The sequence below is a fragment of the Perognathus longimembris genome, chromosome 11, assembly GCF_023159225.1.
Source record: "Perognathus longimembris pacificus isolate PPM17 chromosome 11, ASM2315922v1, whole genome shotgun sequence".
Taxonomy (NCBI): domain Eukaryota; kingdom Metazoa; phylum Chordata; class Mammalia; order Rodentia; family Heteromyidae; genus Perognathus; species Perognathus longimembris.
Genome location: NC_063171.1, coordinates 3,050,050 through 3,064,793, shown reverse-complemented (window position 1 = coordinate 3,064,793; position 14,744 = coordinate 3,050,050). Strand labels below are relative to the sequence as shown.

Sequence of the window (14,744 nt, the reverse complement as noted above, 5' to 3'; positions counted from 1 at the left end):
TCCATGGCTTTCTCTGCTCAAGGCTAACACATGCTATCACTAGAATCATAGCCTCATTTCTGGCTTTTTTCTGGTTAACTGAAGGTAAGTCTCATAGACTTCTCCATGGGCTATTTGAACTATGACCCTTGGATCTCAGCCTCCTGAGTCACCAGTGCCTTTGGAGTCTTAAGTAAAATCAGAAGCAGTACAGGTGGAGAAAGCATTATCAAGCACCATAAGTCTTAGTTACGTTATCAGGCTGTTTTATCCAATGAACATTTATTTTAATAGCCAGTGGTGCACCAGACACAGTTGTCTAGTAGGCTAAAAATACAAACGATGTAACCAGTTCACTTATTAGCTTACCTGATTAACAAAATACATTTCATAGAAATGATTATAAAATGCATTGCAGATAGAAACAGAATGTATTTTATACTTATAGATCTTATGGTACCCTAAACATTTAATAAAAACCAACTAACCCATATAGTAAATAAAGTTAGCAACCCTTCAGTTACTTAATTTACTCAGTAAAAGAAAAAGACATACAATTGCCATGCTGAAATGGATTTTATCGTTTCAAACCTAGTTTGCCTACAATCTTAAAGATTTCAGTGTTTTTCATCTGGCATTAAATCACTATTACAACTTTTTGTTTAAAAATTAGTTTTGGTTTCAGAGTTAAGTTTTATTTAGTATTCCCATCTCACAGATTCTTGACCTGAGGTGGCTGAGAATAGATGCAATTAAATATTAGATACAGAAACAGCAAGGTAATACATAAACAGAATAGCTCAATCCACTATATTTAACACTCTTTGAGAAAGTATGATATATAGATGATTTATATCAGAACAGTAAAAGAACCAAGAAAGAGAGAAATACATGTTTTGTTTGAAGCAAGTGTGTCTATTTAGACATTCATTGCATTTCCAGAGACGTGTGGCTAATTTTTAAAGGACCACATGGAGTCTGTGGGTATCCATGTATCCCTTAGTCTGAGGGCTGGTTATGTAGGGCAGAAGGAGAGAGGAGGAGGTTGGGAAGGGTTAAAAAGGCATGACATGGAGTGTTCATTGACACAGTCAAGATCATCTGGAACCACAGGCATTCCACAGGGTCCTCCTGGCCCTTTCTGAGGCCTCCCGAGATGGGTCTGTTTTCTTACACAGCAGCAGCAGCAGCAGGAGCAGCAAAACTTTTTCAGAGAGACAAGATCAAGTTTTATTGCACAAGAAACAAATGATTCCCCTTCTCCCTTTTCCTGTGCTGGAGATCTCCAAGGGCAAACACATCTGGATTCTCATCCACTCACGCCACCGACCAGCAGGAGGCGCCTGACAAGGACACTGCGGGAGCACCTTCTTCAGGGGAAACTGAGGTATTACGTTGGCCCCAGCGATCTGGTTGGTCAGTCACCATTCTTAAGCAGCTTTTGTAAGTTGTTTTGAATCTTAAAAATAATAAAAGAGAGGCCATCATTAAACAGAATGGAGAATTTTAGGAACATATTCGCTGTGGTTTACAAATGCTTGAGATTAATCTATTCGACCTTGAATAAAGATTTATGAATGGGTTAAATTTAAATGAGGTGGGATTAGGGCGAAGAGTGTGTGTGCGTGTGTGTATGTGTGTGTGTGTGTGTGGGTGAATATGATAAAAGTGCTCCATATAAAATGAAATAATGAAACATTAATTAGCGGGGGAAGGGGGATAAGAAAGAGTAACGGAGTGAATTTGATAAAAACTATATTATATATATATATATATATGTATAGAAACATCACAGTGAAATCTCTTTCAAATCAATAAATGCTGATAGAGAAAATGAGAACAAAGAACCAGAGATACCAGGTGTGACCCTGATACATCCAGAGCTGATGTGTCCTCCATAGAACTCATTTGATGGTCTTAATTAGACAAATGCCACAAACAATGCTTAATATTACTTTCAGAGATTATTGTACACAACGCAACCAAGAGGATTGCAAATTTCATAGGGACAGGATTAACCATGTCTTGTGTATGGACTATAAGGCTAGAGTCCAAGGTTGGCCATTAAAAACACACTCAGTGCTGAATACACAAATTTTAAAGAATTCAGAGGGAGGCAGGCCCTCTAAATAACTAAGACTTTCATGGGAGTAGGAAACTCTGAAGACCAAAAGGAACAGAAGAACCCTCTTTTCATTGTGGTATCGTATTTGTCCTCCAAAACTCATGTTGAAACTTAATCCCTGAAGTTATGGGTCAATGGTCGCTTGAGGTGGAGCATTTACTCATGGTTGTATTACATAAAGAGAAAGAAATATACAAGTTAGCAAACGAGCTCTGTCTCACTCTGTGAGGGCTTGTGCTGCTGTGGAACTTTACCAGTAAGAGGTTTTGTTTTTATTTTTTGGGGGGGCTGGTCCTGGGGCTGAACTCTGGGCCTAGGTCCTGCCTATGAGCCTTTGTGTTCAAAGCTAGTCCTCTATCACTTGAACCACAGCTCCACTTCTGGCCATTTTTTGATGGAAATAAGAGTCTTATGGACTTTCCTGCCTGGGCTGGCTTTGAATTGCAATCCTCAGATCTTGACTTCAGCCACCACCACCCAGAGTAAAACAAGTTTTTTTACTAGATATAACTCCTTGACCTTGGTCCTTCCAGCTTTTTGAGCCATATGTTGGATAAACTTTTATTCTTTATAAATCACTCAGTCAGTGGTATTTACTGGAGGTGTATATCTATAAATCTCAGGGAGGCAGAGGTAGGGGGATCATGAGTGAAAGGCTAGCCTGGGCTGCATCATTAATTCTAGGCCAATCTGAATTATATAGTGAGATCCTATCTCAAATAACAATGGCAACAAAAAGGGGAAAACTATCCTTTGGAGGTGATCTGTGATGGACAGGTATACTCAGCAGAAGCAAGAGAAGGGGGTTCTAACATGTATGTGCTGGGACTGGATGAAAGTTTATCTCAATTGCATGACAGCACACAGAGGCAGGATATACATTGCAAATGGTGGGCCAGAAAGACTAAACAACAAACCACTTTCACAAGAAGTAACTTGCAGAGTAGGGACAAGCACAAAGGTGTGACTTCGAAATTCTTGATCTTTCTACTGTATCACTGACATCTTTACCCACTGCCTTCTTCCTTCCACATCTCTGCTCTATAGCATTCCTGCCTCACCCTCAGGAATGAAGACCAGTGTAAAGACAGAAAAGGACATGAAATACAGGATTGATATCTAAAACATGTAAAACGAACAAAACACCCCCCCCCAAAACTCTAAAACAACAAAAAAACCAAAGTTAAGCAAATAGCCAATAAATATATGAGCTGTTGAACTTTAGTAGTAATTAGAAAATATAAAGAAAATCCATGAGATTCAGTTTCATAGCATAAGACTGGCAGTCAGGGGCTGGCATGAATGGAAAGAGAACTTGAGAAATTTTCCAACAAATTAACCACTCAATGGTAAGTGGGAAAAGAACAGAGGTGGGAATTATTCTCAGAATTCCAGTGAGGATGACTGAGAGAGCAGTGATAACCATGACTTTAAGGTCATGAGGCTCTGCCAGGGCTTTAGCACACAGCTGCTATTTCACCCCAAGGCTGTGCTGAGTAATTCCTAGATTGCTCGAGAGGAGAGTCCACCAGTTAAAAAAGTTAAAACACAACCCTAGCAAGTCAGGAGGCTGAGATCTGAGGATTGTGGTTAGAAGCCTACTAGAGCAGAAAAGTTTATGAGACTCTTATCTCCAATTAACTGCCAAGAAGGCAGGAAGTGGAGCAGTGGCTCAAGGGGCAATCAGCATCCAGGCCCTGGGTCCAAGCTCTAGGACTGGCACCCCCCAAAAAGTTAGGATGTGGCTCATAACTCTCTTAAACACATATCTTGGAGCAATGTGTGCAACTTGTAGCCTTTTAAGAATGTGCATTTTGTCCCAAAAGGACAAAGGTGGGTTCCAATGGGAATGCTGGAGTCCCCACTCATCACCCTGCTGGGTGAGGTCAAAGTGTATTGCTGCTCTGCTCTGAGCATGCCCTTCTGTTATTTGTTCCCTTCTCACAGAATGTGGCATCCTGCACAAGCTGGGTAGGGGAGCGGGCAGAGCCAGCGGGAAGGAGGCAGGACTCTGTGTTTCCATCCAAAGAACATCCTTTGAATCTCAGAATGAGCACAAGCCAAAACAAAAGTGGGGGAGTCAGCGCCCAGCCCAGAGTTCATGCCCCACTACCTGCACAGCAACAACAAACAAAAAAAGGAAGAGAAAAGAAATACCATACGATTCTGCAAGTCAACACAAAAGCCAACATTGCTACTTAAAAAAATTGCATTCATTTATTAGAATGTAATGTTTTAAAAAGGAAAATAATTTTAGCAGAGAATCTATAACTTCTCTAGGCTGATTTGGAATTCAAAAGCAATGTTTCTGTGTTTGTCCAAAGATATAATGATTTCAATTAAGAATTTTCTGTCCTGGCTTGGTTTGGTTTAGATCAGCAGTTTGGAAACTCCTTTGCTAAATGCTTGATAACATTTACAGTTGGAAAGCAAACACAGTTTAATTTGGCACCTTTGAATTTCATATTTCTTCCCATATAGCGCTATTATATCAAGCTACCAAAATACTGGAAACTTAAAATTAGTTCAAATGAACACAGGATTCCCACCTTATACCTTTCCTGAAAGATAAGGGTGAAAAACAAAGTAGTTAGCAGATGGAAAGGGACAGGAATGTTGAAAGGAGAAGAAAAGAAGACCTAGACTTGACTGTGGTCTATTTCTGACATGCGTATCTTTTACTCTTACTTTGACCTCCTATTCTCTTCTAAGGGTTCCACCAGCTAGGGAGATCTGTCCTGGGAAGAACCTTTTAGAGAGTGACTTTATCCATAACACCTAAGGCTGGATTCTGAGAAGCCGTATAGCAAAGGGCTGGTTTATTCATTTAGTGCTGGGATTGAGTGCGGGCCTCTCAGCCCCAAGCAGAAGGTTTCTCCATACAAACTTGTAGTTCCAATCCCAAGTCCCTAGTTAACTTTCTACACACACATGACCTTGAGCAAGGGAATTTGAAACTCTGTTCTTCCCATATCAGGTAGGAGCAATGACACCTAGTTTCTAGGGTTCTTCTATGGGTTGAGTGCAACATTTTGTGTCTTGCAGGAATCATCATGGTGTAGCTGGAGCGGCATCTTTGCTCAGCCTCGTGGCAGTAGCTTACTTCCCTCTGTGCTTTCCAGAGCCCGGGTCAGTGGTCACATACCACTGGCCTGGTGGTACAAAGAAATACATCCAACCAAGCAGAAGCACAAAGGGAAACAAATGAGACCCCGATTTTAAAGAAAATGAGATTATACCTGTTTCTTCACTGAAATACAAAACATCTGTCTCCATTTAGTTTGCAACCTCCTGAGTAAGGTTGGCCATTTAAGCTTGTGGTCACCTGAATGTATTTGAGTGTGTAACCCTTGGCTATGGCAAATGACAGGAGCTAGCATGACTACCCACAGGAAAGATGGAAGTCACCTTTTCTAGAGTCACTATGTTGGCTGTGAGCTCCTGGCAGAGGACATCCACGTTTAACTGTACTTCAGATCCCACGGTGGATGACACAGGGCGCCTATAAGAATAAAGAGAAGTATTACTATGGGCAAGGGAAAAAGGAATGAACACATGTTAGTATCTGAAGGGAAGACCAGGCTGTGGCAGACAGAGTGAACATTATTTTTTTGGAAATATCAGAAAGACCCTGTAGTAATGCAGACACCTGCACTAGATATTTAGGAGGCTGATTCTTTAAAGTTCCACTGGAAATCTGTTATGCTACTTTTGTGCAAGCTGAGGCTTGGCTTCTAAACAAAAACTGAACAATTATTCTAGAGCATGTGGTTTCTTAGGCCCTTTTGTTCAACACCAAATATCCTCCCACCATGGTAGACATTTACAGGAATTACTGCTCATTCTAGGCCCATAGGCCTATTATTTTTTTCCTTAAGAGTGATTTCTAGTAGAACTTTCAGAGAGTTTGGGAATATCTTATATCTAGCTGATGAAATTGCTACTAAAGTATGAGACTTAGCTGATTTCTTGAGATTTGTCATGCAAATATAGTTGCCCTTGCCTTATACTAAAACAGATGTAGTCAGTGTTCACTATTATACTATTTATGTCATAAGCTCTTACTCTGGGGTCTTGTACTAGCTAACAGTACACAGGAAATTTGAGAAGGCACAGTAAGTACATTTTATTGCAGAGATGGTCTGAAGCTATTTATCAGATTTTCATGACATGTTTCATATTTCCTGATTTTGATTTGATGTTAAGCTTTTTAATTTTGGATGTCAGTGACTGGTCTCATTTATTTCACACAATGTCTGCTTTTGCGATAGAGGCATTTGGTAAATTATTATTACAATTATTTTTGGCAGTATTGGAGTTTGAACTCAGGGCCTTACCCTTAACAGGCTGGTGCTCTACTGCTGAGCCATGCCCTGTTGTTTTGCTGGCTAATTCTGGACATTGCATGGACATTGTCTGTGTGTGCACAGGGACTATGATCCACTTATTTTAGGCTTCCCATTGTTACTGTACAAGCATGTGCCACATGTCCAGCTTCTCTTCACCGATTCAGAATCTGGTGGGCTTTTCCGCCTGGGCTGGCCTGGAATGGAGGTCCGCTGAGTCTTAGCCACTCTGGTATCTTGGAATGACAGGTGCATGCCACGGTAGCCAGCTAGTGTTGAAGACAGGTCTCCAGAACTCTACTGCCCAGGCTGGCCTCACATCTAACTCAAGTAGCTAGGATTACAGGTACGTGCCACAGGCAACCAGCTCACTGGGTAAATTACTGATAATTATCTATATCTTGACCATATATCTATTTTCTAGCACTGAAACAAATACAATGCTTCTAATCTTCAACTGAGAGAAACAGAATCTAAATCTTTGACTTTCTAGATGAAGGAACCGAGGCCAGAGAACTGTCATTCTGAGTAATTGTGGTGCTGTTACTCCTGGGATGGGATTTTGGGGAACAGCAGCCCCTTGGCAGCCTATAATCTACAGCTGTTGGTGTGTTACAGCTGGTAACGTGTATGGATTCAGAGGGAAGGGGTTTCAGCACGTGCAGAATCAGGCTGCACATGTGGATCAGTTCCTGGGGTGGTGTGGATAGGTCACTCTGGGGACCTGGGGAAACAACAGCCCTCCCTTATGGGTGGCCCTCTTGTCCCTTCTGCTTCTTGTGACTTTTCCTCTGAAGGTCTGTTTTCAGACTTCCTCCTGGGTATTTCAAGAGTATTTCCATTTGTTTATGGAATTTCCCCTCTCCTCACTAACAAGTTAATTAAATGATAACAGGACATGTGGTACATTTTTCTTGTAACAACCTTTATGTGACAGTGACCCAAGCGTCTGTAGAGTCACTTGCTAACTCCAATTGTCTTGGCATTCTGGACAAGATAGGAGAATAAGGGGAGAGACTGGATCTATTCCAGACAATATATTAGGCTTTTGTATTTTATTGGTTCTAATGTATATTTGTGGTTTAAAATAACCTGAATGGCAAAATACATGTAAGCCACAGAAAAGAGCTTCTAGATAATTAGGCAAAAGCAAAGAAGGTCCTAGAATAACTCCTCAAAGTTCTCCAAGAAGCCTCATCCCTTCCCCAACTGCATCAGAAATTCTTGAGTAGTTCCTTCAATCTCTTTTCCCAAGGCCTCCAGATAATTCTGGGGCACACTAAAGTATGAGCTGGCAGCTCATACTTTGGTAGCTATATATATAGACTTTCATTTACACCCTGGTTTCATTCCACACTGAAGACAGTAACTTAATGATTTCTCCCAGTCTCAGTTTCCTCATCTGTGAGATGGAAGTAACAGCTCTCCTACAAGGTTACAAAGGTTACAGTAAAAAATAATGAGGTTATACATGTACGTTTCCGTGATAGAGATTCTGCTACTTTAAAAACTTGAGCTAAAAGTATGCTTTCTAATGGAACATAATGATTTTATTTTACTTTTCACTTTTTAGTGCACCAAAATCCTCATGTAAAAGGCTTGGAAAATAATACTATGTCTGACTAATTAATTAGGTGAGGCATGTTGAAACGTGATGGATGAAAAATGTCTTTACAGACGTACTCAACTAATTAGTTAAATATATAGCGGTCAAGAGATTTGTCAATGAGTTATATAATATGCATGATATTTATGCATGCTGAGTTACTTGAATTGTTTCTTTTCTGTGATTCATTGCTATTTCACAAATACAAACCTGTACAGTTTAATAAATAGGTCAAAGGAACAGAGGCAGATAATTCCATGCTAAGTGTGCTTCTGGCTGTTTTGGTGACACTGTAATTCAGAAATAGTGCAGGGGTAGGTCATTTATTTCTATGGCACTCCTATCTCTTTACTGTTCATCTATTAACCCAATGTCTCCTGGAGAATGTGGTCTCTATTCACATTTGCTAAGGAGGATGCTAAGCTCCAGTCCACTGGACCCATCTAAGCAGGGAAGAGAGGTGGGCTGGAGGGAGGGTCTTACGCAGTACTGTGGGTGTCCACAATGGAGGCCAGGGAGCCCAGCTGCTCCTCCAGAGTGTTAATTCTGTATCTCATGTAGAAGGTCGATATGATAAGTGCACAGACACTGGAAAGGAATAAGTAATTTCTAGTAAGTTAATGGCAAGGACCTGATATTAGAAAAACAACAAATTTGGTGCCAAGGTCCTACAATGGAAGGATTTTCCAAAACAACTTGGCTAAAAAGACATTGAAAATGTCTTTTTATTTTATTTTTTTGGATTTTTTTATGCGCTATAAGAAATTTATTAAGGGCTGAGGATATGGCCTAGTGGCAAGAGTGCTTGCCTTGTATACATGAAGCTCTGGGTTCAATTCCCCAGCACCACATATATAGAAAACGGCCAGAAGGGGCGCTGTGGCTCAAGTGGCAGAGTGCTAGCCTTGAGCGGGAAGAAGCCAGGGACAGTGCTCAGGCCCTGAATCCAAGGCCCAGGACTGGCCAAAAAAAAAAAAAAAAAAAAAGAAATTTATTTTAGCCATAAATTGTCTTTTTGCATGAGGACATGCTGATAAATAAAATCATATATATAATCATATATATATAGTTTACATGTATATAAATTATATATATATATATATATATATATATATATATATATATATGCCAGGTGCTGCGAAGATTCCATGTGGAGATTGGTTTAGAGAATGGAATCTTCACGTATATATTCAATAGCCAAAGATTTACTTACACGATTGCATAGAATATAAGAATATGTTGAACAGCTGGACATTTCTCAGACTTGACTTTAGGTAAGATTCCAGTTGTTTCTGACTGACCTGTTGGGTTAAAAAAAAAAAAAAGGAGCCATTTAAGACTAGGAACCTGTGGCTCATGCTTATAATCCTAGCTACTTAGGAGGCTGAGATCTTAAGATCAAGGTTCAAAGTCAGCCTGGGCAGAAAAGTCCATGAGATTCTTATCTCTAAGTAACCACCAAAAAAGAAAAAAAAAGCCAGAAGTGAAGCTATGGCTCAAATGGTAGAGTTCAGCCTTGAGTGAAATAGCTATGGGACAGTGCCTAGGCTCTTAGTCCAAGCCCCTGTACCAGCGCATGTACACATGCACATATACAGATAAGCACTAACAGCTTAATACCATAGCATAGTGTACTTCTTTCAAGAGATATTTATGACAGGTCATCATTCCTAAGTAAAGAAAATCTTAACCAGGTCTCCCAGTGGCTATTTTAGCCAGTAACTTTAAGGCTTTACAATAATTTCATTCAATGCATATTTTATGAAGGGCCTTCCCTGGGGACATATGTGTGATAGTCATTGGAGAACAATAGACCATTGGAGCTCTTGTCCCAGTATAACTAATAACTAGTTACTAGAGTAATTAGTAAAACAAAAAATCTGAGTTTTTTTTTTTTTTTTTGGTCAGTCCTAGGCCGTGAACTCAGGGCCTGAGCACTGTCCCTGGCTTCTTTTTTTTTTGCTGAAGGCTAGCACTCTGCCACTTGAGCCACAGCGCCCCTTCTGGCCATTTTCTGTATATGTGGTGCTGAGGAATCGAACCCAGGGCCTCGTGTATACGAGGCAAGCACTCTTGCCACTAGGCCATATTCCCAGCCCCAAAAATCTGAGTTTTATCATCAAATTATGGATTATCATTTCAAAGTATTTGGGATAATGAAGCAACTTACATGAAGGAAGGGAGGATATGTGTGGACTATCACCTACTGAAGTACAGAAGTGGGTGCTATTTATTGGATGAATAAATGAGAATATGCAGAGACCTACAACAGGAGAGGACGGAGAATATGAAAAGTAGTCATAAAATGAAACATTGTTGGGCTGGGAATATAGCTTAGTGATAGAGTGCTTGCCTTGTATGCATGAAGCCCTGGGGGTTCGATTCCTCAGTACCACATAAACGGAAAAAGCTGAAAGTGGCGCTGTGGCTCAAGTGGCAGAATGCTAGCGTTGAGCAAAAAGAAGCCAGGGACAATGCTCAGGCCCTAAGCCCAAGCCCCAGGACTGGACAAAAATAAGAAACATTGGGACTCTTTAAAAGTTCCAAACAGAGCCAGGTACTGGTGGCTCATATCTGTAATCCTATCCTAGCTACTTAGGAGGCTGAGATCTGAGGATCACATTTAGAAGCCAGCCTGGCCAGGAAAGTCTGTGAAACTCTTATCTCCAATAAACTACTAAAAAATCCAGAAGTGGAGCTGTGGCTCCAATGGTAGAATGCTAGCTTTGAGCAAAAAGAAGCTCAGGAACAGCACTTAGATCCTGAGTTCAAGTCCCAGGACCAGCACACACACAAAATTTAAACAGAAATCTCCCCACCTCCATAAACCTTCGTTCCTTACCATGTATGGGAAGGTTCTTGGCTTTCCCATCAGGCACTCTGGTCAAATGGGTGTCGGCCCGAGGAGACTTTGCTTCCCCTTTGGTGACATTCAGAACGGTCTGGGAGTCTGTTACGTGGAAGTCTACCAAGCCAAAATGAGGTGGAGTCAGTTTGTTCCAGGATGCATTTGAAAACAGCATCAACCACAAAGCAAATAAATTCTTTTATTTTCCTTCCTTTTTTGGAGGGGATAGAGGGACAGTGTTTTTTTTCGTTGTTGTTTTTTGTTAGTTTTTATTTTTTGCCAGTCCTAGGGCTTGGGCTCAGGGCTTGAGCACTGTCCTTGGCTTCCTTTTGCTCAAGGTTAGCACTCTACTGCCTGGGCCACAGCACCCACTTTCAGCTTTTTCTGTGTATGTGGTGCTGAAGAATTGAACCCAGGGCTTCATGCATGCTAGGCAAGCAGTCTACCTGTAAGCCACGTTCCCAGCCCTGACACTGGGTTTTGAACTCAGGGACTTGCAACAATTCAGCTTACTTGCATGCTTGGAGCTCTACTACTTAAGCTATGCCTCCAATTAAACTTTTGTGGTGCTCATGTTTGTGTGTGTGTGTGTGTGTGCATGTGTGTGTATGTGTGTGTATTGGCACTGTGGCTTGAACTAAGGCCCTGGGCACTGTCCCTTACCTTTTTTTCTTTTAAGGATGGTCCTCTACTACTTGAGTCACAGATCCACTTCCAGCTTTTTGGTGGTTAATTGAGGATAAGACAGACACAGACTTTTCTGCCTGACTGTCTGTCTTTGGACCTTGATCCTCAGATCTTAGCCTCCTGAGTAGCTAGAAATACAGATGTGAGTGACTGACACCTGGCTTTGCGGAGCTTTTTGCTGATTAACTGAAGACAAGATTCTCATGGGCTTTTCTGTTCAGGTTGGCTTTGAACCTCAGTCCTCTACATCTCATTTTCCTGAGTTTCTGGGATTACTAGTGTCAACCACTAGCGTTGGGATAAAACAAATAAATTCTTAATCTGTACAATGGCCAAGTATATGCATGGACTGGCCACAAGTGGGCACACCTCCTGAGCACACCACCATATGTGGCTTATTCTGTCCACTTATGAGACATTTCTTAAATATACATAAAAAGAAATGGGTTTTTACTATAGAAAGGCATTTCCTTTTCTTTGAACTTTCAAATAACCCCCCCTTTCAGATTCCCTTTGCATCTGTTAGGTAGCAAGAGTTGGGGAAGGGCTGAGGGTGTTTGGTGGGGAGCTAAGTTTGAGACAAAATTCAAAGATTTCCCAGACCTCGGGAGTTCTCTGATTCCGGAGTCTGAGAACCCGAACTGCTGTATCCTTCCATGTCCTGCCTTCTTTGTTCAACCACTCCATCCAGGTCGGAGAATTCATCATTGAAGTCCTGCAGGAAAACAATGACAGGAGAATTTCCTTAGTGAAGGGCAGGTCCTTGTAGCCCTGGCTTACTCACACTTGACCCATGGAATATGGAAAAGAAGGAACTACCCTCCAGGACTGGGGTTTTCCTAACCAATCAGTTTTTGATTACTGAAACCAAGATTCTCTGGCTGGTTAGAATCCTGCCAAGAGACAGTAGCCAACTTGTTTGCAATAACAAATATCTAGAAAAAAACTACTAGAATGCTAATGAAAAGCATCTAAGCTTGAAACTGGAGAAGCTTCATTAATGCTTTGTAATAAGAAAAACTGGTTGCTGCAGACATGTACAAAGGAAAAAGTGAATAGAAAGTCAGGAATACAAGTTTGAATCCATGTTTTAAAAAAGAGAACATACTGCTAAAGTATTGTTTACAGAAAAGTATGGAAAGCAGAAAAGGAAAAGCAGATATTACAAATTAGACCATGAAAATTAGGAGCTCCTTAATTCTTCCAGATCAATCTAAACAGGTCAGAGACATTACATTTATTATAGAAAGTTGGCAGGAAAGCAAGGGACAAAGCAGAGAAGTTTTATTTGTGAAACCACCAGCTCCTCCAAGGGCTTGAAGTCTAAAGACACAGGTGCTGTCATGAAAATGTCCTGGTAAAGGTACAATTAGGTTGAACTTTTAGCAATTCAGGCAGTTGAAGAGACTCATCTTACAGCCTTTCCCCTTGAATTTGGTGTTCTGTCTTTGGTTATCCACACTCATTTCAATTCCATGCAAGAATTTATAGGGTGTGTGTGTGTGTGTGTGTGTGTGTGTGTGTGTTTGCACCAGCGGTTCAGGGTGCTGAGATCTGAGGATCTAGGTCTGGATCTAGCCCAGGCAGGAGAGGCCCAGAGACTCTTATCTCTAATTAACCAGCAAAAAGCCAAAGTGAAGCAGAGGCCCAAGTGGTAGAACACCAGCGTTGAGTGGTAAAAGCTAAGGGAGATTGTGAGCTCAAGCCTCAGTACTAGAACAACAACAACAAAAATTACATGAGGAAGGAAAATTTAAAAATTAAAGCTCTTCAATTTTTATCAAATGCCTATTATGTATGAGATTATGCAAAACTGTTCACTTATATAATGACATCTAATCTCCATAGCTATGTCCAGAGATTGGCATGTCAGAAAATTAAGGAACTGAGTATGGGCAGCCTCAGAGCTTGCCTGATGACCAAATGCAGCTGTGGGTCCACAGGTGAAACTAGCTTTGTCCCATTCTAACCATGCATGTCTAATTGTATTCTTTACCATTTTCCAATTTTTCCCCCTCCTCTGTGCATGCCAGTACCAGGACTTGAACCCAGGGACTTCTGGTCTTGCTTGGCTTTTCACTAGGTAATCTGGAGATAAGAGTCTCACAGACTTTACTGTCTGGGTTGGCTTTAAACGGGAGTCATCTATCAGCACTCAGACCCTTGGGTAGCTAGGATTACAAGTGTGAGCCACAAGTTTCTAGCTCTAATACTTTTTTAAAATAACAGATTTTTTTTTGTTTTGCCAGTCCTGGGGCTTGAAGTCAGGGCCTGAGCACTGTCCCTGCACTCTACCACTTGAGCCACAGGGCCACTTCCGGCTTTTTCCATATATGTGGTGCTGAGGAATCGAACCCAGGGCTCCATGTATACGAGTTGAGCACTTTACCACTAGGCCATATTCCCAGTCCCTAAAAGTGAGATGTTTTAAAGAATTGGGATGTACCATTTCAAAATGTACAATTCAGTAACTTTTGAATATTCATGGTGTTTGAAAACTACCACCACTTTCTCATTCCAGAAATTTCCTTCATTCCCCCAAAGAAACCTTGAGCCCATAAGGGATCACCCTCAGTTTCTCTCTCATCTCATTTCTTGTACCACTAGTTTATTTCTGTGCCAATGAGTTTGCCTGTTTGGACCATTTCATGGATGGATAGCTCCTGACTTTAGCGATAGTGTGACACCCTATAAGACTTCTGTGCAATGTCGATAGTGACAGAAAAGCAGTTCCCAGGCAGCAATGGGACTGTGTGAGGAACTGAGCAATGTTCTATGGTACACTATGCTGTGGGGCTAAGTTAAAACATTAGGTTAGGTCTAGCAAATGCATTTTTTTTTTTGTTGGTATTTTCAACCTATGATGGGCTTATTGGGATGGAAACTCATCATCTGCAGAAGAGCATTTGTAAATGGAATCATACAGTATGTAGTCCTTCGTGTCTGGGTTTGTTTTCTTTCCACTTAATACATCTTCTGTAGAACAACTCAGTTACCACAAGCAAGCTCATGGCCCCCTATGGTTCTCCTTCAGGAAACATACTTTGTTTCTTCACCTATACCTCAAAGACTCTACTCCTATGTTCTCCCCAACCCTGCTAGTGGTGTAGGCACAGTGTATTGTGGGACACACCCCTTTGCTTTTGCCTTTAG

The 14,744-nt window shown here is 41.1% G+C and overlaps 1 protein-coding gene across 1 annotated transcript in view; it reads right to left on the bottom strand.

Annotated features, from left to right (window-relative positions):
• Positions 1-242: 242 nt before the first annotated feature.
• The window catches only part of Gramd2b (GRAM domain containing 2B), a 62,506-nt gene continuing 48,004 nt past the window's right edge, over positions 243-14,744 (bottom strand). The window contains exons 9-14 of the mRNA XM_048356427.1: positions 12,195-12,306; positions 10,899-11,021; positions 9,270-9,357; positions 8,540-8,644; positions 5,513-5,606; positions 243-1,438 (exon numbers count right to left, since the gene is read on the bottom strand). Of these exons, the coding sequence (XP_048212384.1) occupies positions 1,397-1,438; positions 5,513-5,606; positions 8,540-8,644; positions 9,270-9,357; positions 10,899-11,021; positions 12,195-12,306 (564 nt within the window). The 3' untranslated portion in view covers positions 243-1,396. The remainder of the gene's footprint in view (positions 1,439-5,512; positions 5,607-8,539; positions 8,645-9,269; positions 9,358-10,898; positions 11,022-12,194; positions 12,307-14,744) is intronic.